Here is a 27,132-nt window from a genome sequence, read left to right as displayed (position 1 = left end):
TTTTACACGGCGCTCACGCACACTATCAAAACACACGTTTAGTAGTGTGTGTGAACTCCGTGTAAAAGGGGTGTCAAACTAAAACGTGACCCCGTTCGTTTGACAACAGTTGGTGTCAAACCATCGGGGTTTGAGTGTATTGATTTCACTTTTGTTGGGAAAATGGAAAAGTTTGGTTATGTTACAGTATAAAACAATGAAAAAATGGGAACACGAATTCAGCCAATTATGCATGATTTTTGATAAGGGTGTGCTAGCCCCCTGCAAAGGACGCAGCCAAACCGTCAGTGAACCTCGCAGGGATGTCTTGTTTACAAAAAAAGAGCGGTGCGTGTTTTGGTTTCACGTGCCTGCATGCGGTCGGTCCGTCGTCCAGATCGTTAATATTTAATAATCCGGCTAAACGATGGGGAAAATTCCGTTGTTTCACGAGTCTGACCAGGAAGAGGAAGAGCAGATTGGATTCCAGACGAACAAGAGCTACGCCAAGCACTACGACGAGTTTCGCCGGAAGGAGGTTCTTGGGCAGTGTGAGTTGACTTTCTGGATGTGGGACTACGTGGATATTTATTGAGGTTTTTTTGGTGTGATTTTGTTGCAGTAAAAAATCTAGAACAGGAAGATGAATCGTCGTCCAGCGAGGATGAAACGACCGACGAGGAGGTCGTGGATGCGGAGTTTGACAAGGTAGGTTCGTGATTTTGCTTTAACAAGTATTATCATTAAATTTAGTTTTTATCCAACAGGAATTCTTCCGAACGTTGGCATATCTGAAGCGACGTGATCCGGCCAAGTACAAGGAAAAGCCGGCGTTCTTCGAACATGTCAAACCGGTCGAGGAGGTTGCGCTGGAAAAGCGCAAGAAAAAGGAGAAACCGATGACCCTGAAGGATTACGAGCGGAAGGTGATGCTGGAAAAGGGTGGCATATTCGAGGACGAAGAAGAGCTGGCGAGGCCGAGGGCCGAATCTCCGTCGCTGGTGCAACAGCAGGAAGAGCTTAAAGATGAAATTAAGCAAGCGCTGAGCAAGATCGATACGGACGACGACGAGGACGAGCAAGATGCCAAAGGTGGCCTGCTGAAGGAACGGAGCAAGAGCAAGGACGAAACCGAGCGCGAACAGGCCGATTATTTGCTGTGGCTCGCGGACAAAAAGAGCAAGGAGCCACCTTCGGAAGAGGTGAAACCGCTGGAACCGCTGAAGGATTTTGGAGCAGCAAACATCTGTCCAAGGAGGATGCGTTTCTGAAGGATTATATCTTGAATAAACGGTTCGTCGACAATTCAGGGGACATTCCAACTTACGAAGACATCGTGGCAACATCGGAAGACGAGGAAGAGCTGGAAAAGCAGGAAGAATACGAGAGACGGTACAACTTCCGGTTTGAGGAACCCGACTCAGAATTTGTCAAACGATACCCACGTAACGTCGAGGAATCGGTTCGTATCGAGCGCAACAAACGCAAAGAACAACGGCAGGCTCTCAAGGAACGAAAGCAACGCGAAAAAGAGCAACAAAAGCGAGAACTTGAAGAACTGAAGGCGATCAAGCTTCAGGAAATCAAAGAACGGATTCAGAAACTGAAGGAGATCGCCGCCACGGACAATATGGCCATCAAGGAGGAGGATCTGGAGTCCGACTTTGATCCGGACGAGCACGACCGCAGGATGCAACGGATGTTTGATGACGAATACTACGGCGTTGATGAAGGTGACCAGAAGCCGGAATTTCCCGATCTTGACGAAGAGTTGGGCATCGAAAATTACGATCGCGAAAAGGGAGCAATCGCTGACGAGTTCGACGATGGGCCACACTGCGAGGACGATGACTTTGTGATGGATGCGGATTACGAGGAAAGTCAAGGCACAAAAGATCACAAAAAGGAGATGCAGGAAGAGTTGCTCGAAGCTACCAGCAGCAGAAAGAAAAAGAAGGGCAAAAAGATGTCGAAGTTTGCCGAAGTTCTGCGAAAGGATAAGCCTCTATTTGATCCCGAGGATGAAAAGACGTACGGCCAATACATCGACGAGTACTACAAACTGGATTACGAGGACATTATCGGGGACACTCCGTGCCGCTTCAAGTACGTCGAAACGGTTCCAAATGATTTCGGACTGTCGGTTGAGGAAATCTTGATGGCAAACACGCGCGAGCTGAACCGCTGGGCAAGCGTAAAGAAGACCGTTCAGATACGACCGAAGTACACCGAGCTGGGTGAAATCGAGGTCTACAAGAGGAAGGCTCAGAATGAGTCTTTGAAGAAGAAGATTTTACCGAGTTTGTACAAGGATCAGGACGACAGGTATGTTTATGAAAATGTCTGTATTTTATACTTAATTGAAATAAAATGCTTATTTCAGTGAGGAGGACGAAGAGGTCAAACAGAATAAGGTGACCAAATTTGTGGAGGATGAAAAACCAGCCGAGACGAATGAGACCAACCAAGCCAAGGACAAAAAGAAGAAGAAGAAGAAAAAGAAGAAAGCGGCTGATGATAAGCCAAAAGACGAAGATGAGCAAATCGTTGAAGAGGAGCTGGTTGATAAGAAAGCTGTCAGCACAGAAAATGACGGAGAAGAGAAACAGGATCCTCCGGCGAAAAAATCCAAAAAGAAAAACAAGAGCAAAATCAAGGAGGTTGATGATGGTGCGCCAACGGAAGCAGCCGATCACGCTGCTGAAGGTGGCCAGAAACGGAAGCTTCAAAGCGGTGACGATTCACTTTCTCAGCCGAAGAAAAAGAAGAGATTCGATAAGCACAATAAGCACAGGACACCGGAAGGACCGGCGGCCAACGTGAGCGATAGTCGGCTGAGGGCGTTCGGAATTAATCCTAGGAAGTTCCACAATAAGATTAAATATGGTGGCAAAAATAATCAGGAGTCGACAGAGTCACGTCACCAGAATGAAGGTCACGAGAAACAGAAGAATTTCGGTAATCGAAATCAAAAGTTCAAGAAGAATGGTTGGAAAAAGTAAGCTTTGAGTTTGTAAAATTGTGTCGTTTGTCGATTCAAAAGCCATGTAAATAAGGATAAAACAATAAAATTTCTCAAAAAAAAAAAATATTTTGTTTGCCGTCAGAAAAAGGACAAAGCGCGCCTGTCATTATAGTCTGCCTGTCATCGACCATTGAACAAAGCAACCACTGTAAATTGTCCGACTGACAGATCTTGCAAAAAATTAACAGGCGCAAAGTTAGGAAATTTTAAAGATGCACCACATTTTGTATTTTTACGGGTCAAGCACCACTCGATTCTCGATTCTTCAAAAATTTTTTTTTGTAAATTACTAAAAACAATTAAAAAAGTTAGCGTCGAAGTGTCTAGCCCCTTGGGTTTGTCAAAACACAAGGTACGCAGCCATCTCCCCCTTTGTGCTGCGGTCTGTCAACTCATCACATCAGCACTCAGCACTGGCTGCAACGTAACCAAAAGGCTTGTGAAGTGTGTGGTGAGCTCATTTTGTTGGATTTTAAGCAGTTTTCGTCGCTTTTCGTCCATCAAAAGTGTACAAAATGGATTGCGAGTCGTTCGTGCATCACAGTCACTAGGATTCCCGTCCTGTTTGGCTGGATTTCAGGTGAGTTTTGGGAAAAATAGAAATTATCTCGGGGTGGGGGAAATTAAATGACTTGCCTCAGGAATCCCACAATGAGATCAGCACGCTGCCACGTCTGAAAAGTACCGTAGGAGGTCCAATTGCGGGAATATAAATTCTACAGCTTGAATTGTTAGCTCAAGTGTTTTGAAGCAAATTACTAAAATACGGTTGAAAATAATGGAAAAATCCCAAATGATGAAAAACTTCCCAAATGTGCAGTTATGGGACCACCTACGGTAGGAATCGCCCTCCCTTGCAGGGTCATTGGATTTAAGTGCGGAGAGAAGAAGAAAAAGAAACAGGAAATCGCAAAATGAGACTGTAGTTGTGATCTGGGTGGTATTCAGTTGGTATTGGTGAATAATCTGAAATGTTGACATTTGGTAGGGATGTTCATGTTTTTATCATCATTTACAGCGATTTCTGATGGTCAATAAATATATATATATATTTTTTAATTTTTTGCTAACTAGTTCAAACTTACTCAAACTAAAAGGCTCTCGAACGTCAAAATTCTGTTGATTCTGACGCTTCAAGGTTTCATGGTTTTAACAGCTGTCAATCATTCCAATTAACGAATTTGAAAGCAGTTTCCTTTCGAATTGAAGAATCTGCTCTGTATTGTGGAACAATAAGTGCCACAAAATGCTCTATACATTATTACAGCTGTGCACTGTTAATAATCCAACATTCATCACTAACATTTTAAATAGCGCTATGTCTTAATAATTCTTTGTATTCGGTCCATTATGAAATGCTAGCTACAAATTATCATTGAAATTCTTTATAAAAATAACTTTTTTATGTTACGGCTTTTTGATCTGTGATCCAATTTTTTTTTCTTTTGAAAAAAGCTCAATTTGATTAATACTACAAGAAATGACAATTTAGGTCCTATTTATAGTTAGTACAAGTTAGTTCATTGAAAATTTAAATTTTATCTAAATTCCCCTTCCCAAATTTTCAAGGGGATTTAAACTTAAAATAAAATTGAAAACAAAAAACAACTTAAAGACCTAAACGACGTTCACGCACAATCCTTTTCAACGCAAAAGAAAGTTTATGTCGGCGCGGTCCCCACTGAAAACTTCTGTTTTTTTTTCTCCGTCTGGGCATCATTTTTCAATTTGCTTTATTTTGTGCTAAATGGGGCCATAGTTTGCCGACTGGGACGAACAAAAAACAGACGACTTGCAGCTGAAAATAACGCACTCAACTCCGTATTTTTAGCCCACTCGTGCGGCTCCCCCGCTCGCAGTCTGGAGCAGCACACTCCCAACCCAAAGGGCCCTACCCAGTATTGAGACTTTCCTCGTGCCTAAATCGTACAACATAGAACATGAGTTAGTCTCTTTTCTTATTTTTTTTTTATAAAGATGGCTTTCAAAACTGTTTACCGCCAGCATTCCAAAGTTTTGAGTCCATTGAATGAACTCATGGTTCTTTTTTTCCAGCAGCGTTGCTCACAATATGACCAGTCAAGCAAGTTTCGTGCGTCGAATCGCGTTTGACGAGCTGGAGTCGGTTTCGGTTGTGGTCACTTTTGCGGTTCGCGGAAACCGTGAATGTTGTCATCAGTCAGAAATGGCTTCGTCGCCATTTTCGGATCAACTGTGTAAATGGAATTGTGTTTAGTGTGTTGTTTCATTACTTTATTACAATGTGAAGTCACTTCACAGTTGCATCGTTGCTGAGCCTATAGTCTGGTTCTTCAACGCCTACAAATATGCGCTATTCAACAGCGTCTTGGGAGCCCTCCCGCGCACTTTTCCAGAATATATTAAAAAAAATACAATTTCATGATTAGCATCGCCTTGTGCTCGCGCCTCCGCAGCGCAGCTTCGACGAGAGCCCTTTGTGGTCTTCTCGTTACAGCCTTTTTGAGACAGCCTTCAGCGATGTGGAAGGTACAAGTCGTGCGGTCGAAACCTTCTCACGGTTGTGCGGCTTCTCTTGGATCTCTCGGCATCGATCGGTAGGTCCGTGGCCTCCATTCGCGCGCGCCCGATTACTATACTTGGGCAGAATCGCTCCGCTTGGGCACCCCGCGAGACAGGTATTGTGTTCGGCCCGGAAAGTTAATGCTATTTTCGTGCTAGAGCTCGAGCGCGCACCAGCAAGGTGTTAATTGGCTCCTCGGGCAAAATTGGTCCGATACTAACGAATAGACAAATCTTTGGCACTTTTGAAAGAGAAGGAGGTGGGGGTGGAGTCCCTACAGAGTCAGAGTCCGCCTGTTCATAATAATGTTTATAGTTTTATTTCTTCGCTTTCCATGGGTCTCAAGTTGCCGTTGTTGTTGATTCGATTGGATCTCGCCGTCTTCGTCGGGAGTTTACCCCAGCGTGCTGTTATTATTCTTATTTTGACTTTTAGTGCATTCCAAAGCGTTTTTGATTCCCATCTCTTGCTTCTGCCCTCCCTTGGACCATCGTCGGCTGTGTTTACTTGCATAAGCCCAACCGCACGGCCCTTCAAGTGTTGGTCGCCTCTTCTCTCTCTCACGGATGCCGAGTTTCCTCTCGCTTCTGCTGGATCCGATCGGCGGGATTCTGATGCTGCGAAGCACTGTGGGAAGAAGAGAAGCAGCAAAAACACAGGGAACTACCGCCGCGCCATCATGTTTTTGTTGTGTGTTCCCTCGCGCTGCACCTCCGTGTCTGGCGTCTTACTCCGGGGCTTGCAGGGCTTATTGAGAGTATAGGAGACGTTCTTCGGAACCACCGTTCGGGTTCGGAGAACGACTTCGACTTGGACGGGTAAAAGGCCTGTGTTGGGTCGGAAGACGGGCAATTCAGAATTTGTAGGGTTGTGGATTTGTGCACCAAAAATTGGGTACTAAAGCCCTATGTTAATTTTTATGTACAACGGTAAAAATCACGATTAAAAACCATTTCTGATCACTTTTTTTTATTTGAATGCAAATGTTTTTTTTTTTTTTTGACAAGACAACATTTTTTTCGATGGCTCAACTATGGTCCCCTTGGAAGGGGCTGTCAAGTAGGAGCTTTTCTGTCAAGAAGGACCGTGAGGTTAATTTTTCAAAATTGATTAAAAAATCCATTTTAAACTTTGTGGTCGTACAAAGGGCAATTGTACTCAAAAAAATAAGCTTTATCGCTGTAAACAATAATATCAGCAATCTAAGCTTCATTTTAGGACCCTATTTTCACACGATTATCTTTACAGATCATAACCGTATTGGTCTCATTCAAAGACCAACTGCTTCTATAAACATGTAAAAAGACATTTTGGATTGATGCATTCTCAATAAAAAAAACGTTTTTCAAACAAATATGACCGACAAAAAGCCGATTGAGGATGCTACTTCTAACAGTCATTTAAAAAGTTATGCAAAAAACATATTTTGGTTAAAATCCGAAAGATTTTCCGCTGAGTCACAAAAAAGATAAGATCTGGCAACCCTATCAAGAGTTGTGACCACTTAAAACTGGCGTTATACGCAAGGGTGGCCAACTCAGAAAAAGCCGGGAAAATGGGGAAAACGTCAAGAATTTGATTCCATCGGGACAAAAACGGGAAAAACTTGGGAATTTGATTTCGATATCTTGAAAAAAATAAAACAAGAAAAATAAAAAAAAGTTTTTTTTTTATTTTCCGTTTTTTGTTAAAATTGGCTATTAAATATGAGGGGAAATCGGACAGTTCTGGAGTTTTTTTTAAAGGTCCAATAAACCAAATTTCCAGTTTTTGCATTTTGGGTGTTTTTGAAACCGCCTTGAGTCAGGGGTATTAAAAAACACCCAAAAATCAAAAACTAAAGATTTGGTTTATTGCACCTTTTTTTTAAAAAAAACTCCAGAGTTCATAATTGGTAATAAATAATGAATCCATGAGAAATTTAAGATATTTTGAAAAGATTGTTCAAGAATCTTTAAACAGTAAAATGCCTATCAAAACGTGTAGACCAAATTGATTTCAATGTGTGTCAAAAAATAAAACAATAGAGCAGTTGTCTATTGTTTCGCACAACATCCTGATTTTATTTTTTATTTGTATGAAAATTATTCCCATTATACGCCGTTTTGCATCAATGGTTTCATCATACAAGTCTCCTTACATATTTGGAGGCTGTCCATAGAAAAGTGCTATGGAAACATTAGAAAATTTGTCTCTTGAGAAGGGATTTTTTTTATTGATTTGGTTTCTTGGGTAAAGTTGTAGGACTATTTAAAAAATGATAACACTCTGAAAAAAATACTATCCGTTTTTTATATAAATTTTTATCACAAATAACTTGATTTTGACAAACTTTAGCTCCTTCGAATTTTTCCATTTTTTTATATATTTGAAGTAGATGAAAAATACCACCTTTGAGCTATAAGGATTTATCCCGTTTGTTTGTTAAAAAGCTAAGAATTTTGAAATAGTATGTTTTTTGAAAAGTATTGAAAATGCACTCAATAAAAATTCAAAAATCGTGTTTAGATGAAAAATACTTTTGTAAAATTGTTAACAGAGTGCGCCGTTTTGGCTTCATCCATAAAGTACGTCACGCTAAAATCAGCCAAAATTTACCCCCTCCCCCTTTGTCACGCTTTTCCTATACTTGTCACACTTGCTCAGACCCCCCTCCCCCCCTAGAGCGTGACATACTTTATGGATGACGCCTTTTGAGTTATGCCATATTTAGGTTTAATTATTCAATCTTAAGTTTCAATCGATGGTATCTTGGAAACTTTTGATCAGATTAAAATGTTAAAAAACGAAACATGTGTTAAATTTTCTAAACCCACTGAAAAAAATATGTTTTTTAAATCACGTCTTATATATCAACTCTTACTATTAATTTGACCCCTGGGTCTTAAATAAAAAAAAAATGCGAATTTAATGACTTTGATTAAATTTCAGAGTTTGAGACCCAGATTTGGATTTTTTTCGGAAAAAAATCGCCCAACCCTTGAAAAAAAAAACTGTTCCATTGACCCTATCGCGCTGGAATTCGTGTTGGGCAAAGATAAATGGTTGGTTTTCTTTCGCCTCTTTCGCGCACGTTTGGCCGCCCGCCACCGGGGCCCTTCGCCAAGGCCCTAGCAGCTCAATTATTGCTTGTTGCTGGTGGGGTGGATGCTGCGAGTGCAGGCCTCGATCTGTTCGTCGTCGGTACATGCGCACCGAAGTGACCGAGCCGTGTTGGTCCGCGAGAGAGGAAACGAAGGGGGTTGTGTTGGGGTTGACCCGGGAACCGACTCGACTCGACTCCGCCGGAGAGTGGTTGGTGGTCGTCGCATTCCAGAGCGTTGGACTCTCCCTCCCGGGCCACCCCTTGCTCTGCACCCTGGTTGTGCATGGTGGCGGGTAGGGAAAAGAGTTGCTGCACACGTTAAGATGCTGCACCGCACTCGACTCGACACAACGCGGAATAAATTTTCCCATCTCCCAGCGATTCTTCTGGGGCAGATTGTTTGTGATTGCTTCTTGGGCTTTTTTATTTATGTTGCTGTTTTTTTTTCTTCTGCCAACTTAAGGAGAGTGGCGAAACTTTGCTCTCTCGGAGGAAGTCTGAGTCACTTTGGCTTCCAATCTTAATCTATTCACTAAATTTGTTTTAATGCTACGGCTGGAGCCAACCTTTAATTGCAGTCGTATCTTACCGAAAGGTTTTCTTTATTTCGATTGGTTGAATCTAATTTTTACGACTAGAAGATCGGTTTCCACGATTCCATATTCGAGTGGGGATCTCCAGAGCTATTGGAGAATGGGAGATAATTCGATGATCCATTATCGATTGGATTGTGTGCTAGGGCCAAGGTTGTGGAGTCGCTTATTCGTCTATTTTTTATTAGCTCGTCCGTCATGATGATTGCGCTCATCTTCCTACACGATTTAACGATCGTATCCATGGAAAGGACGAAAGAAATGACTTTCGGCATCTCTTTTAGAACGTCGCAGCAAGATTAATGCGCCTGCGGGGATCGCTTATTCCCGGAATCGGTTCCAGGAATTCAGCCATTGACTTTCGGAGCGATCAAGTTTCAAAATCTGTCCCATGAAGAGTGGAAATGTACCCAAGTTTTTTCGAGGATTGCATGGGCGGACGTTTAAATCTCCTAGAACCGGGTTAACAGCTGACAGCGGAGATGGGTCTACGTGATCTTCGCCTCTTTCCATCTTGTCGGTGTCTCTTCTTGAACATTCAACGAAATATGCCTTCTAGAGAAGTGTTGTACAAACACTCACTTTTGGCTTTGACTGATCATTTGGACTACATTCAGATTTTGGACTAATTGAACTGATCTTTCATTTAAGAAGACTTCTCTAACCTATTCTATAAATATTTCCAACACTCAGATAGGCGTTGCAGTGAGCGGCTCTCTTTCTCTCAAACGTGCCTGGAGCCGCAAGGGTCTATCCTTCCTGGAATTATGTCTGGGATTTCCAGTTCTTTTGCTTTCTTTCTCTCCTCGTGTTCTGTTTACATTTCTAATACTCCAGAGCTCGTTGGTGGCATACACCGTCAGCATCCCGAATACCGTGCGGAATGTTATTCCTGACATTGCTTGTTTTTGGCCGCCTAAACATTTAGTATTCTATAAAATTATCGTATTGCAACGCAATCAGAACCTTGAGCTAAAATCAATCTAAAATATCAATAAATATTTCCCGTTATTGGTACCTCAACGGTAGCAGCATTCCACACACCTCTCTCACTCGTTGTTCTTCCTCTACCTCTTCCACCAACACCCCCGCTGCCCAACCAAAGTTCACAAGTGATAATCACCGATGAAAAAGAGCCCTTCTCGAGAGCGATGCGTGGGATGGGAAAATCGCTTATTGGAAATTTGTATGCCCGAGTTTGGTGTGGGACATTTGCTGATGGATTTCCTGGGACGGATCGAGCGCCGGGTTTCTCATGAGTGTGGAATATGTAACTGTGTTTTTTTGGGTCGTGTGAACTTTTCAACAGAGGAATATCACTATTTAGTGATTGATTTAAGCTTAAAAGTAAAGTTAAATTTGCTGTGCTTCATTGTTATACTTACACCTATCTTCGATCTATGACGAGTTGGTTGCTCGATTTAGGCAACTCGTTACCTGCAAACGCAAGATGCTGAGTAAGCACTTCGATTACAACCGTTTACTGGCCATTAAAATCTAATTTATTGGGCTTATAATTATGCAAAACTTCTTTTTTTTATATAAAAAACTTAAATCATTTGTTTTTTGGGGTATATTAGCCAAAACACAATCAAGTTTGACCCCAGAAAATGCACTTTATTGTTTAGACATTGACAAAGTCGCATAAAAAAAGTAAAATCATCAGACCCAAGATTTTCTAAAAAAAATAAGAGTTCTTCTTTCCAATGCACAGTGGTTCAGATTGCAAAATTAATTGGAAATGAGATTTTCCGAAAAAAATGGAGTTTTGGAATTTTTGGGCAGAAAAAAAATATGACAAAAAAATATATATATTTTGACACTTTGAATCAATTTCGAAAGAACGTTCAGATTCATCGGGACAATTTATAAATATGTTAGATTCCACTTGTCGGTTGACTAATAATACATTTTTGAATAAACACATCTCGAAAATTACCCCTGAGATATTTCAGCGTTTTTAGTGCTAGAAATCCCCTTTCGAATGCGACCTGGGGCACAATTTGGCTAGTCTTGTGGCTAGCGCTTTTTTTTAGAAGAGCTAGCCATCAATTTCACCTTAAAATGGCTGTAATTTTTGACCATTTTGTTCCAAATTGATTTTTTGAAAACGAAAATGTTTAAAAAAAAATTATGTTTAAATGAGTATCACATTGCTCTAAAATTTAACGCTGAATTGCTACGCTAAAAAAAAGTAAAGATTTTTGAGGACTTGATCTAATGCTAGTGGTAAAATTAGGCGTAGATTGCGAGATAAAATTTGGGTGTCTTTGATAAAGTTTTTACGATTTGCATGTCCAATAACTTTCGAAAAGAGGAAGAAAAATCAAATCATATTTCTGGAAAGCTACACCCAGAACTGGACATCGGCATACGAGAAGATAAAGAGCACGATTCGGTAGTAAAATGGTACTGTGTGCGGACTGAGAGGATAATTCCCGAAATTACCGAGAGTACTTTACTCATGGTTCATTTTCCAAAAAGTTCATCTATCAAAAAAGTACCGGTACCGAGACTCGAACCCAAGACCTTCGGCATATTGAACCGTGCCTTTGCCGTATGGGCCACCATGGTTCGGTGACTAAGTGGCGGTCATTTGTCCATATAAGCCACTCAATAGGATGAACTGTTCCAATGAACGAATGAACACGCGAGAGGACTATACTCTCGCAAAATAGCACTTTCCTCGCATTTCTTTTCGTGAGGACTATCCTCTCGTTCTTTAACTTTGGCTGTAGACTTTCTAAAACACGATAATTCTAAACCACCTTAATTTTCAACCAAGCCAAAAGCTGCCTACTGCAAGCTACAAAATCTCTTTTGAAGACACCAAAGCTCCAAAACTTCATAATTTTTTTGGAGTAATCTAGTTTATACTACTTTTTGCAATCAGATCTGGGCAATGCTATTTGAAGATTCCAAAATAGGTTCAAATTAGATTCTTGGCGAATTTTTATATCGAATGTCTAGAAGAGGGTTGGGATTAACAGTAAAATGATTAAATTTTAATCAAACGCTTGATAATAGAACGTATTGTTCAGTCACAAGCTAGAGGGTTTTTTTATTCCTTTCAATAAAAATAAAGTCATTTAATTCGCAGTGTTGGTCTCATACTCTTCAAGGGTTTCCTAAGAAACTGAAATTTTTTTATTATTGGTAGTTTAGTTTTTTTTTCTTACTAACTACTGAAGTAAGTTCTTACCCCCTTTTCGTCTGACCACTATATTTGTTGCTCACGATTTTTTTTTCTTCGTAAGGGCCAAACCAAAACCGCATCCATCCGCTCGAAAAAAAAGCGGTTATTGAGTCTGATGTTTGCGTCATGAGTTTAATCATTTCAGAACACGTCATCTGTATAGGTACTCTGAGAAAACAAATTTGGCAAGAATCAGCCTTCTTGGAAGGGCTCTGCACTGCCGCCGCGAAGGGATAAACAAGTTCATTCAGGAACGCACTTATCCGTTTATGAATGCATTTTTTGTTGTTGGTAGCAGAGTTCGGAAACTCACTCACGAGTTCCTCAACCATGAGGAAAAACTAAGTTACCTGCGGGTAAATTACTCATCACTCTCGGTGAGTGTGAGGGCCTTCCTCATTTACTCACAAAGAGGGCTTTGAGCGCTCATGAGGGCTATTTTAGAAAACAAATTTCGAGATATCAAACTCTACATCGGTGATTTTCTTGTTAACTCAACAGCGAAAAAGTAGTCCTGATGGTAGAGGCGCAGTGCTATCAATTAGAAGTTTTTTTTTATCACAGTGGTTCAAATCCTGATTTTTAACTGTTTTTTTTCAGCGAGTTAAATTTTTTAATCACAAAGTTTGTTGTCAGCTTCCAGCAGTCCTACCGACGGATAGGTCGGGGGTTGTTTAGACGGGGGATGCTTCTGCGGGTGAATTTTAACAGCTTTACCTGCAGTGGAAGGCCGTGTAGCTGAGGTAAGTGGCCACTCCCGGTCGTCGACAGTTGTACAAGTGTGTTTTGGTTCAGAATCGGGACACGCCGAAGAAGTTGCAGTAGCTGCCGGTGACTTTGGCTTGGAGGTTCACTGAAAACTAAAAAAGGCCGATCCAGTGCTTTGGACAGCTTTAGGCTAGGGCCATCGGCGGCCGCTGAGGCTCCACTCCTGGTTCTTAGGCAAGACATATTGGTAGAACTGTCAGCAACCGAGAGTGGCCACAGTTGCACAGCTGTCGAAGGGAGAGCAACACGGCCATCTTCTTTTGTTATGGCTGCCAACATCCACCCGCAGAAGCTGCCCCGTCTGTGGCCTCCGATTTATCCTGCGATATTTCAATCCACAACGGATTCGACCGGTCACCAATCTCAAAATTATGAAAATAATTGCCCATCCGCTGGACTTTGACAATCCAAGGTTTCTTTCAAAGCAATAAAAAAAATACCAGACAGACAAAAAAAATATATTGATACCACATTAATACCAACACAGAACCTTCGGATTTATAGACATTGACGCTACCTCGAATGTACAACCGATTCATAAAGACGCTTGATTTTGGATTGATGTTGTCAATGAATTTGTAAATAACAAATTGTTGGAAACGGCCTACTCACACCCTCATTTTACTCAAATATGAGTAAATTTACTCAGCCCTCACACTCACGGTGAGTATCGAGAGTGTTTGCTGTGAGGAAGCCTACTCGATTTGTGAGTGTGAGTGGTTTTCCGAACTCTGGTTGGTAGAATGGGTGCATCTCTTGCTCGAGTTCGGTGCTTTATGAATGAAAATTGAGTTTACTGCCGTTTGGCTGCCATATGCAGCACCCGTTGGACTGAATCTTATATATTGTTCGAATTGGGGTTCTGGCTTGAGGAATCCGTTCTAATTTAAATATTTAGAAGTTCGTTCCAGAAACTTACTCATTCATTGTCTGTGGAACGAAAGGAAACCACTCCTTTGTGTCGGTTCCCCCTTAACAAAACATGGCCACCATATCAATTGAATCATCCAGTGTCGTATTCGCTCTTTCTCACTGGTAAAGTTGTTGAATGTCTCGTTAGACCTTATGGGAGCTCATCCATTCATGCATGGTTTGTTAAACAATTGAAAATCGCTTTCCTCAGAACGTAACCAGATGGATTTTGTTCTTTGTAGAATAAACAATATATTTTTCGTCCAAGATTAGATTTCATTCATGAGTCCGATGTCGTCCAATATCTCCTGAACTGAACATCAATGTCTGAACATATGGATGCATGTCTCGTTGATTTTTCCATACGACCAAGCGTTATCAACGGGAACTCTCTGGATCGTCCTACAATGAACCACATACTTCTGGAAGTAGGGGTCGTATGCACCACCACCACCACGTTTCATGTGGTTGGCTCTTGCAACGCGTTGTTGCCCGGCGCCCCTTCATAACCACAAACGCGAATGGAAGAAAGTGTGGAGAAAAATAGCGCATAACTTTTTTCCTTCAGTTGCTTTTTATTGTTGTTTCGACCCTCGGCGGCTTTATTTGTTCATTTTCTCCCGGTTTTATGTGGTGGTGCGTGTACGTGACGAAATATTCCAACCCTCGTCGGATGTGAGAGTGTTGGTGCTGGCATTTCATTCATCGCGGTTTGTGCAATGCGCGACTGCGTACTGTGAAGGGAATCATACATTTGACCAAGACTGAACATATCGAGTTTAAATTGTTTGTCAGACAGATACTCTATGCTAATTTAATAATATTCCCATAAAAATATGATTCAACTCTGAAAGCTAATCTACATTACTAAATTTAAATATTTGCTGATACGCTCTACTTCGCTCATATTGCGATTGAAAGCTTACTGGTAGTGTTCAGTGTCATGTTATCAATCGCTGGAAAATGTATGCGTCAGCTCAGAATGATTGAGTGTAACTTAATTCTGAAGAATTTGAAACATGTTGAAAAAAGTAGCTGATATCATCATGCTTCAAGTCTGTTTTAAAGTAAACTATGGAAATTAAGAAACATATTAAAATTAAAATATTTCTTAGCTACATGAGGGTGTCTCGGTAGCGCTTGTGAGCCGGTGGTAACCCGACAGTTACAAATAATAATTGCAATAAAAAAAAATAAAGCTACAAAAGGTCGTCTTCAGAAGATTTTGCTTTGTGAGCAAAATGTTATCTGTGTTCAGTTAAGCTGTAAATGCATTCTGTTTTTCTGATAACGCTTGCGAATGTTCAAATGCTGTTGAAAACGAACAAATTTGGCGTTGAACCTAGTGTATTTTTATACCATTTCGCTGTACTGATAAGGCAAACAGCACAATGATTTTTCTGCACATATAAAACATTTCTGGATTGTTCAGTACCATAATAAGATATTTCCACAAAATTCCCCCAAGGTTATCGGATAATACAGTCGGGACTGAATAAAAAAAACCAAAAACTGTTGATAGAACCTTGCTTGTGTACTTCTTATCAAGCAATTTATTAATTGATACAGTTAAACCTCTTTTTACGCGACCTTTAGCGCGAATTTTTTTACGCGATTTTTTTACGCGAAAAATTTAAAATAACGCGAACCGATTTTAAACGGTCGGAAGTCTTAACCGTTATGGTCATATCTTCCTGTTCAACGGAGACCAAAATCGGGGTTTTTACCATCAGTAGCTTCAATGACCTACGGATACTCTGCATCATATTGGGATGTTCTGGACAACTTAGAACATCCGGAAGTTACGAATTGAATATCTATCTGTTCAATGGGTGTTTGTACCGTTGTATTCACCATCGATATAGCTCCACGTAGCTTCAGTGAGCCACGATGGACTCTCTGCGATCTGTTAGAATGTACGAGGTCATCCAGGAACTCCCGGAAGTCATGGCCTGGATATCTACCTGATCAACGATGGTCTGTATGGCTATATTAACCAGCGTTATAGCTTCTGGTAGCTTCAGTGGACCACGATTGACATTCTCTGGCATGTTTGATTGATTTGGGTCATCCATGAACGCCCGGAAGTCATGGCCAGGATATCTACCTGATCAACGGGGGTCTGTATGGCTATATTAACCAGCGGTATAGCTTCAGGTAGCTTCAGTGTACCACTATGGACATTCTGTGGTATGTTAGATTGTTTTGGGTCATCCAGGAACGCCCGAAAGTAATGGCCTTGATATCTACCTGTCCAACGGGGGTCTATATGGATGAATTAACCATCGGTATAGCTTCAGGTAGCTTCAGTGGACCACGATGGACATTCTGCGGCATGTTGGATTGTTTTGGGTCATCCAGAAACGCCCGGAAGTCATGGCCTGGATATCTACCTGATTAACAGGGGTCTGTATGGCTATATTAACCAGCGTTTTAGCTTCAGGTAGCTTTAATGGACCACGATAGACATTCTGTGACATGTTTGTAGAAACCGACTTGCAATTGTACCATGAAATAGCGATTTGTAATTTTATGAACGTTTTCACGTTCCATTTTTGTTTTTGCTAAGCTAAAATTGAAACATAATCGTTTGCCTTATCAGTACAGTAAAATGTAATTAAGGGAAAATTTTGCTCAACGTTCGTTGTGAACCGAATAATTTCCGAATGTTGCATTACATTGAAGGGATTTATTTTTGGTTCTCGATTTCATGAACGTTTGTTCACGTTTTTTGCGAACGATTTTTTCCTCCGTGAATGATTAAATTTCCTCTTACGGACAAACTTTAACAACAGTTTGGTATTACGAAATTAATTCTAAAATTCGGCAATCCATTCGGGATGATTCATTCCGTCCAACATAACAGGAAGTGTGCTAAGCATAAAACCGGATGGACGCCCCTCAGTCACTATGGATTTGTATTAGTATGTGTTTTGTATTTTTATGTGGCTGTTCACTCTGTCGAATCGTCGTGCCATGCTCGACGGGTTTGTTCCCCCATGCTTTTGTGACCGTCTGTCGAGTGTTGATTTCAAAGACAGTCATCTCCCTGCTAGTACGGTTATGCTCTTGTTTGATGGTGATCGACTGTTTGACACATTGCTTTTTTCGAAAAAACTTATTTTGTTAGTCCTTATTCAAGTTTGTTTGTTTTTTTTTTTTTGTAAAAAATAGTTGAAGCGTTTCATTTGCCTTAGTCAGGATGAGAAATACTTCCAAACAGCACTAGTTGGATCCGTTCGAACGTTTACAACCCATAGTATACGCTCGAGTTAGCTCGTTCGCATAATAAACATTGCGCTGGCGCCTGTGTATGAGTGCAAAAGGCAGCTTTTGTGTTGGTGAGCTCGGAGCATTTTCGCTGTTCATCGCACTTTCCAAAGAGATCGTCGGGCTATGTTGACCTGGGGATTCACATGGCACGAGCAGTTTTGCTCTGGCCTCGGAGCTAGAAGAGCGTACGTTTCGGGAAAAGTCGCAAACCTTTTTTTTGTTGTTGTTTTCGCTCCCTTTCAAAACAGTTTTGCAACTAGAGAGGGGGAAAAACTAGTTTAATTACGTCACACAATAATAAACGAAGGGATCTCGCGCGTTTGTGAGTGAGAAAAAAAAAAAAGAGACGGGGGTTGTAACTTCTGTAACACGAACGAAACGGGGTGAAGTTTTGTGGGAAAATAGCACGGATGTTGCTGGAAAATTGTGAAATTGAATGCGTTCTTCTCTCTGGCTGGCTGGCGTTATGGGTGTAGAGGTAAGGGAAAACGAAAATTTCGTGTGGAAAATTTGGGATTGAACCTAGGACTGAACGCAGTTGTGCGGTGGATGATGTTGAGGAAAATTGAAAATGGTGGATAGTTTGTGAGGAGTTCCAGATTTTCCAGATAGCATCAATTTTATTTGCGTATTTTTTCCCCTTTTTGAGTGAAATTTCTGGAGTTGGTAAGAATCTTTCTAACGTCATTTAAAATACTATGCGATTGAAGTATTGTATAACGACTCTAAATTGAAGGGTTATTATACATACTTTTTCGCATAGTATTTTATAAAACAGGATTTATCCTCATAACGTAACCAAAAGCATCCTTTTTGTTTTTCTTTCGAAGATGTAAAAGACTGTTAACTTCTTTCTTAAAATTACACTTTTGTACTCAATTCTGGATCTTGCCCTATATTTTTAGGAAAATATTTAAAAAATTATTAATAATTACATTAAACTAAAGATCTGAAGATACTATCTAATGTAGGGTAGGGTAGTCATCAATGAGACACTTTTGGTTTTCAACATTCAACGATTTTTTTTATTTTGTTTCATGTTTTAATTAGCTTTTTTATGCATTTTCTTTCTTTTAATATGTTCTAACATTGACCAAAAGTTAAGATCGATCCGACATCCAGCGTTATTCAACTGTCTCATTGTAGACGCACTTGGTAGGAACAATGGGACAGCTGGGGAACAATGAGACACTACGAAAATAATCATTTGGAGCCTAACATTTCAAAAGGGCACATAACTTTTGTAAACAATCGTGTATCCCTTTCACTCAAATTACAGTTTACATAAGGTGTGAAAGGGACACACTCTTGTCTAAACAAGTTATGTGCCCTAATGAAATGGCAAGCACGATTTGTCTAGTAAAACATCATGTTTTTGTATTGTTCCATTGATGACTTGCCTTAAACATTTTAGAGCAATTTTGCCAACATGAAACTTTAATTAACAAAAGTTATACTGAAAAGTATTTAAATTTTGAAAAATCCGTATATTTATACCAAATAACTTTGTATTTTTGGTTTAATGAATGAAACTCTATGAATATGCCAAAAATCTCTTTTAATTCATGTTTTGAAAGATTTCCTTGGATTTTGAAAAATTTAATGAGAAAAATCAAAGTGTCTCATTGTTACCCATGGGCTGAAATGAGTGGGGAACCATGAGATAGCCCTGGATTCTGGGTATATTCTAAATTTTGGCCAAACCTAATGAAAGGACATTGTAGTCCAACTCTATCCCTATGGAACGTCGGAAGAAATTTGAAGAAATATTAGTTTTGGTGTAAATGGCAGCCTACGAGCGAAAAAGTATTTTTTGTCCATAATTTACTTTTACACCCCAGAACAAGAATGAATTGTGCACTAGATTTTCTCAGCTTTGGCTGAACGGATTTTGATGGTATTTGATCCAGTTTGGGGTTCTGCACTGCCTCTGTGTGCATAAAATCTTGTGCACTTATAGAAAAACGAAAAATATTCAGTATTTTGTAAACCTTTTGCAATACCTTTCGAAATGATTCAAAGATATGTTTAATCCAACAATCAAAGGCAGGACGAGCGAATCCAACTAGTCATTAAGTTTGCAGATCAAATCTTCATTTCCCTTGCCCTAGAAAGGATTATTGCTAGCTTCGAGACCTACATCAAAGGGAGTTTCGCAGCATGTTCGAACTTGTCCACATGCTTTCTATGATTCACTCGAGTCCCTCGTACATTTTTGGCACTGACAAAAACGGCCTATAGATTAACCCAAACAACAACAAAACAGAGCATTCGTCGTTCCCATTTTCACACATCGCTTAATTTTGGAGGCTCTCCGGAGGGCAGCTGTGGAAGCTATCTTTTCATCAAACTTACCTTTCCGGCCTGTGTAGGTACATGTTCGGAGGCAGCTGGAATTCTTCGCGGCAAATGGCGTCGCTCGGGACGTCAGGACAGCTGCGCGCGTCTTCTTTCATGTTTCTGACTCGTCGTACGGTCTCATTATTGTGCTGTGACCCTCACATATTTTTTTTCATCTTCAAATTCGGCGCAGATGGTCGACGTTTGAAGGCTGCTTGTGTTTCCGTTTCGATTATCAGACCGTGGAACGTGCCAAGAGCCCTTCAAAGTGTGCGCAGTTGCAAGCGCACTTGCACATGGCCACAGTCCGGAGAGTCGAATTGGCAGGTGTTTCTTAGCGAGTCTGTCGATTTCGAAAATGCTGCCCCAGAGTACGTGCAGGAATCTGCCTCCTAATTGACGTTCGACTGCGAAGAGATATTGATTGATTTTCCGAGAAAATCGCGTGCGATCGGCAACTAGTTCGGACAACTCTTTCTTTTTCTGGATTGGTAATTGATTTAGCAAGAAGTCACTTGAGTATGGTACCGTTTTCTACGCATACTCTATCATTTATGCAATGGAAACTACTAGCTCACGATTTTCATTCAAAAAAAGCTCGTTTCGAGATCGGGCTGGGCGAGGTAAAAGGGCACACGATTAACATTTACCACTTCTTTGTGTACCTGTACCGGTGTTCCGAGAAGGTGTGCTGGCTGCTGCGGTAGGTTCCAAGAGATGAAGAAAGGAATGCTACGAGAGTAAACCTCTGCGCAACCTCTCTTCTGGAGATCTTCGCGAGCTGCGCTCTGGTACAGAGCATAATTATCTTTTTTTCTTCATTTATAATGTTTCTGGTATTGGAGTCTGTTTTTCGTGCTGCTGCTGCTGCCTCCACACGAGATGATCGAGCTCCGAGATTGCCTGGCCTGCATTCCATTCCCAGGTCTAAGTCGTTGGAGCTTGGAGCTTTTTTTTTTGCTTTGGGGGGAGAGTCCAACAAAGCTGGTGGAACTGTGCTTTGCTGGAAAAGTCGTGCTCGCCGTTTGGAAGTTATGTGGTTTGGCACAGAAACGACGGAATTGGGTCGAACCGTGAAGTGGCTGAAACTTTTCCACCATCTATTTGCTGCACTTGCACGTTGCACATCCTGGTGACTTTGGCTGTTCAAGTGTTGTTACAAATTATCAAAATCAGCTCGTGGCTGATAACACTGTATGCTATCGCGGCGGCAGGTGCCTTAATTGGATCGAATTTCGCCAGCTGTCGCATTAGTAAAGCTGATAAAATTTTCCTGGATTTCATAACTCGACTTTTTCGAAGTCGATATCAGTAAACGCTTTAGTTTCATCAAGGTATGATAGATTTGGGCTCCCTGAACACGCTCCAATCGACAGAATTGAATTTTAGTGAATTGCCAATGTAAACATAAAATTGTAAATTCAGGTATAAAGGCAATTCACTGAAACTCAATTCTGTCGATTGAAGCGCGTGTTCAGGGAGCTCAAATCTATCATACCTTGATGAAACTGAAGCGTTTACTAATATCAATCAGCTTCAAAAATGTCAAGTTGTGATTTTGGTCAAATTCCCCGGTAATGGCAAGGAATGTTACGCCTAGTCGATACAAGCACGTTCTATCTTTCGAATGGCGCCAGTCTATGTCCACATACTCGACTCGTCATTGAGCGATGATAATGGCGATCGTAAACAGCGAGCGACCTAGTCATTTCCGCTTCGTAGTAGTGTATTCTAAGAAGCGATACTACTCACACCTTAGTTGGGATGTTTACAAAAAAGACGAAATTCTAAAAAACTTCCACGCTTTAACGTTCGAAGAATGCTTGCGTTAGTGGGGACATACCAGCACGTACGTTACGACCACATATAAAACGATCGCTTAAAATGGAATCCCCAAGCTAAGGTTGGTTGTGTGAGGGCGGAAGTCGCTTGATTTGCATTATTCATTCTGACTGTTGGTTCGTTTGGTCGCGTTGAAAGAAGCGGATCGCAATTTCATGAAAATTGTTTTGAAATTTGCTTTTGAGTGCGGGTGACAACTGTTATCTTATCATAGTTGCAAGCAGAAATGAGTATATTATCTTTTGTCCGGCGTTGAACGTTCACAGTACTGTTACAAAGTTCGAACGAATCGTGTAGAGGGCATTTTTTTTCTCTTCATAATGATTTACCACATTGAGGTGAGGCAGCGTGCTTGGAAAATTAGTTTCTTGCTAATGTCGGGTGCATTGAGCTTACTGGTTTACGAAACTCGTTTGTGCACTTTCAGCACAGAGTAAACATTGCAGACTTTCTCTGCTTTCACAAGGGTTACAACAAAGTGCATTACAGTCGGCACCATCTGTCGATTTGCATTAGCCTTTTTCCTTCGCTCGTCTTATGGAATAGTTTTTCCATTGGTTTATTTGGCAGGCACCACGTTCAAATGGCACAATGAGTCTAAGTCTTGTTTTTCATCTCTTTTCCTCAACAGATCGAAGATTTTTCCTCTCGACCAGTAGCGATTCGACATCGTCATCTTCACCACCGTTCTCATTGACGACGACGACGACGACGGAAGGAGCGGAGAGAGAACAACAACTGGTTGCACTCGATCATTCCAAGAGTGAGAGAAAAAACAGCATCTTGTAAGCCCGTACGACAGCTGCTGCACCTCGGGAAACCCCGCACTGCTTTAGTCTTGGTCCAACTGCCGTGACTGAAAGATCGTTCATTTTCCTTTCCCTTCTCCGCAAACATCTTTCATCTTCTTTGACCGGATCGAATCGAAACGCGCGGAGTCTGTGTAGCGTCGGTAGCAAAATGACCGCGCAAGTTCTATCAATACCACGGGATTATACTGATAACAAAGTGAAGGATGAAAACACATCGTACGGATTAACGGGGACATCAGTGACATACCATATAGAAGTGTCTCGGCTGGAATCGTTTTTAAACTGGAGCATACCGTTCATCAGCAAGTTCGAGTTGGCCCGGTTTGGATTTTATTATGTGGGGCCGGGTGACATGGTGAAGTGCTTCTTCTGTCGGGTTGAAATTGGACTGTGGGAGCCGAATGATAATGTGTTATCGGAACACTTGCGGTGGTCTCCGTACTGTCCGCTGCTGCGCAAGCGCCCAACAAATAATCAACCGCTCGATGCAAGTTTCCTGGACCAACTGCCGGAGCCAAGCTATGATACCTGTGGTATCCAGATTAGGCAGCACTCCGTGGCAGAGAATGCGTACTCGTCGTCGGACAGAAGCAGCAGCGGATCGATGTCCTCGCCACCGAGCTCGTTGACGTCCGAGTCAAGTATGATGTCCAATACGTCCGGAGGTGTCGGAGCAACTGAACTACAGCCACCCCAGCAGCAGCACAAACTTCCCGAATATCCCAACTATGCTATCGAAGCGAAGCGGCTAGAAAGCTACGAAGACTGGCCAAAGTTTATGAAGCAGAAGCCGAAGGAACTCAGCGATGCTGGATTCTTCTACACGGGCAAGAGCGATCGAGTCAAGTGCTTCAGCTGTGGGGGAGGTTTGAAGGACTGGGAGGCCGGGGATGAGCCCTGGGAGCAACATGCTATGTGGTATAGCAACTGTGAGTACCTGAAACTAATGAAGGGCGAAGAGTACATCGCCCAGTGCTTGGCCAAGAAGGAAAATTCTTCGGAAATGTCCGAGCAGCCGCAGGACGTCGGCCCATCCAGCTCCCCGCAGCCGTCAACGTCCGGAGTCGCGTCGGCGGCCACCACCTCGCTACCTTCATCACAGTCATCCAGTCTGAGCACTTCGGTCGAAGAAAGCAATCCTATGACATCGATGGCGGCACCCATGTCCGGCAGCAGTGGCCTCGAGGAAGACGAGGACGAACCGAACCGCAAGCAGGACACGAGCCGAACGTGCAAAATTTGCTACGTCAACGAGTACAACACCGCGTTCTCACCGTGTGGCCACGTTGTGGCGTGTGCCAAGTGCGCCTCGTCGGTCACCAAGTGTCCCCTGTGCCGGAAACCCTTTACCAATGTGATGCGAATTTACCTGATGTGAGATTCTGACCCGAAATATAGTATTGGAATCTTCAAGAAAGTCCCAGGCGCAACAATCGTGACGGACACAATTCCTATCGAATCCGATCGTGGTCAACTGCACGTTAAGGAGGTGCACTAGGAGGCTTGGAGCAAAGTACTAAATGTTGCATAAAAGGTTAAATCGCATACAAACTGACGTAAACCATTGACATTTTCATCTGGTGGCGAACGCTCCAAATTCAAAATTAACAAGGCAAAATTCCATTCACTCAACATAATTTTGAATGAGATTTACGTCCGATTGTCTGTGGTTTGATGTTTTGAAAAATTTCGGCGTTTTTATTTGTTTTTTTTTTCTAACACCATCAGGACGCTGGAAAACATCGTGTCCTTTCACACTTCACATGTATTTATTTGAGGAAAAATAATACATTTAACGGTAATTGTAAAAGCTTACGCTTAATTTGAAACCCGACAGTTCAAATTTCCTTAAGATCGACATCAACAGGAAAGTTCAGCAGTAACAGGCGTGACTGTTTGAATTGTTGGTTCGATTTTTCAGTCCAATGCTCATTCTGAGCAGGACAGACCGCCGGTCCTCGGGGGAAAACATTCGGAGCTAGTTTGGAATTTCATCATTAGAGTTCTCACTTTGTTGTTGAGTATTCAACTGCTAATCGGAGTGAGAACATATGATTTAATTCCAAAATTGCTCCGTCTCCGTCAGTGGACCGCGAAGGTCAAGCAGAACATTTTAAAAGGATCGAACCTGGTGTTACTTTGATTTTGGTTAACGAGTCATTTTAATCTGCACTGTACTGCCGCTCGATGCAAGCCTGTCCCATATGTAATCTCGTCAATTTTGAGTTAATGATGCAGTTTGGTTCTAAATATATCAGAAAAACCAATAAAAATCTCACTTTGTCGTAAAGTTCTAACATCTTATAAGCACTTTTCTTGACATGCCGTTATTACATATGGGACGGACTAGATTCAAACAGCAGTGTAAACGTTAATGAAACGAAAATATATTAAAACATCTAGAATGTCACAATGTGTTATAGAATAGGTATCATACTAATTTCTAATAATTTCGGTAAACTCTGTACATATAAATATATGAGTTTTAATACATAATAAACAAACAAAAAAATTGTAAAATCTACTGTAAACTGAAAATAACGCATTTAATTTTTATTTCCTGGAAAGAAATCCCTTCGGCTTAGCCAGCGATTAGGTCATCACCTGGCCCGGCCTTTAAATTTTGTTGTTGGCGCAAAATACCTGGTAAATTTCCACTTGTTTGTTGACAACGTTACTAAACCACTCGCGCGGTCACGTTACTTGATCACGTGTCACAATGCCGTGTCGTCAATGAGCGTGGAACGTGCCCATCTGTTAGGTGTTGCTAAAATCTTCCCAATGACGCAGGGACTTTGCAACGTTTTATCTAGGTCTGTTTGTCAAGTTGCGAGTGCTTGTTTTCCCTGGCGTTGTCGACGACCCACTCGATGGCCCCAAGTTGGCAAAAACAAGCTTCCATATTTAAGCTTGCACTAAAGTAGGGTAAACTACACTACACAGGTGATCATCCAAGCGGTTGTTGAGATCATTCATTGTGCGCTCGCTAGTATCTGTGACAAACGTGATCCAACAGCACAGCAGTGACTAGAGGCGAGTCTAATTTTGGTCAGTCTCCCATGTCCATAATCGGGGACAGCACTCAGCTAACTTCGCTGCGATCGGTTCACTCGGCGTAGAACCTGCTGCTAGGTCATTCTAACGGGCAAACAATACAAAACACGCACACACCGTTGTTGATCGTCGATTGAGCCACAGACAAGTGGAGCTGACGGTACGATCAACAGGTCAATGACGACTCCGGTGGCGACCCACGCAGTTCCGCTTGGCTGTGCCTGACGAGGTCATTCCGCGCGTTGTTTCTGCGTATCAACCGAGACCAGTTCGCGCGTACTAACACACACTGAGAGCGGTTGTTTTCGTGTGTTCGCAACTGGTTGTTTAATGAAAAATAACAACAACAATATGCGTATCTAACACTGTTGTGCCGCGAGGAAAACAACTGAATATCTGTTCCACATCTCACAAACAGATTCCATCATCATCATCATCATACCGCAGAGTGATGACATAAGCACGTGTTTGGATGCAAAGTGCAAATTTGCGTTTCATTCAAGGGAAATATTCAAATCATAAAAATAATAATATCGTCGACCGTGCGACGCTGAAATGAGTCACGCCTGAGGTCATTTCTCGGGATGCATTTCAAGTGAGTGCATGGTGTAGTTGTCCTTGGAGACAAAATCCGCTGCGACCTCAAATGCACTGACCTGGCTGTGCACCTTCTTTATTCCACGCCGCTATCGCAAGACAAATTTGTGCCTTGAGCGGGTGAATTAACTTTACCATAGTCTTATCAAATGTGACCTAGAAGGAGTCTGTCTAGCGTTTCAATGCAGCAATGCACTTTGAAAAATTTATAATAAAGTAATAAGCATGACAATATGGTAAAGCTACCACAAGTAAAGTACCATGCATCTCCATGGAAACAGTGTCATTTCACCACTTTTATGGAGAGGGTTTGTTCAAAAATTACGTCCAAGAATAGGGGAGGGGGGTCTGAGGTTTGTGACAGCCCGTGTTAAAGGTATAGGAAAAAGCGTGACAGGGGGGAGGGGGGGAGGTCTTCAATCCCGAAAATCTCTGGACGTAATATTTGAACAAACCCAGACGCTTTGAGTTTGTAAGAAAATTCCCCTTTTCGTCAGCTTCGGAGATTAGGTGTTAGAATACCCAAGTAACATTTTTTTCCAGGAGTTCTACAAGAGCTCTTCAAGATAGCTACAGCATAGCAGTTTGGACCGCGGTAGGATAAAATTCTCTTAAAAACTTCTTCAGGAGTTTGAAAGAGTACTTGAAGAGAGTTTTATACTACCGCGGTCCAAACTGCTATGCTGTAGCTATCTTGAAGAGCTCTGGTACAAATCCTGGAAAAAATGTTACTTGGGTAGTGAACATTTTCTGTCCGCTTTTTTTAACTGACGTACAAAAGTGTACAAAAATTACTGCGCTAGCTCAACTTGAGGGGAAGCATATGGGTATGGGGTGTTCGCTCTTGTACATTGCATGCAAAAGACTAAAAAATCAAATCTTTTATATAGAAATGGCCTAAAACCACACAAAAATGATCCAAACCCCTTTTTCAACATGGCAAATGGTCAGATGAAAAAACGTTTTCAATCAAATTTCAAGCTAAAAAGAAGTAAAGCAGTGATAAGCAAGAGTATTTTCAAGAGAAATGACGACATCAAGCGAGTTTGAAATTTTAGTCACAAATAACGGAATACCGAAGCTTAGTGATGATGGGTACATGTACCATTTGAAT

At 41.6% G+C, this 27,132-nt stretch overlaps 2 protein-coding genes across 4 annotated transcripts; both read left to right on the top strand.

Annotated features, from left to right (window-relative positions):
- Positions 1-310: 310 nt before the first annotated feature.
- On the top strand, positions 311-3,068 carry LOC6032832 (protein KRI1 homolog). Its single transcript, XM_038263841.1, is given in 5 exon segments — positions 311-530; positions 602-687; positions 747-1,206; positions 1,209-2,304; positions 2,363-3,068. Coding segments are annotated over 5 exon segments (2,385 nt in total). The 5' UTR covers positions 311-406; the 3' UTR covers positions 2,982-3,068.
- A 328-nt stretch (positions 3,069-3,396) lies between these two features.
- On the top strand, positions 3,397-24,898 carry LOC6032833 (death-associated inhibitor of apoptosis 1). Of its 3 annotated transcripts, none has more exons than XM_001843318.2 (2): positions 3,397-3,584; positions 22,187-24,898. In XM_001843318.2, the coding sequence occupies exon 2, from the start codon at positions 22,516-22,518 to the stop codon at positions 23,743-23,745; it is 1,230 nt and encodes a 409-aa protein (XP_001843370.1). In that variant the 5' UTR covers positions 3,397-3,584; positions 22,187-22,515; the 3' UTR covers positions 23,746-24,898. The 3 variants fall into 3 exon arrangements, with proteins under 3 accessions (XP_001843370.1, XP_038116809.1, XP_038116810.1); XM_038260881.1 differs by lacking the exon at positions 3,397-3,584 and adding an exon at positions 17,525-17,851; XM_038260882.1 differs by lacking the exon at positions 3,397-3,584 and adding an exon at positions 21,792-21,893.
- Positions 24,899-27,132: the final 2,234 nt, after the last annotated feature.

Source organism: Culex quinquefasciatus, chromosome 3 (assembly GCF_015732765.1).
Source record: "Culex quinquefasciatus strain JHB chromosome 3, VPISU_Cqui_1.0_pri_paternal, whole genome shotgun sequence".
NCBI classification, from domain to species: Eukaryota; Metazoa; Arthropoda; class Insecta; order Diptera; family Culicidae; genus Culex; species Culex quinquefasciatus.
This window is presented reverse-complemented; position numbering and strand designations above follow the sequence as displayed.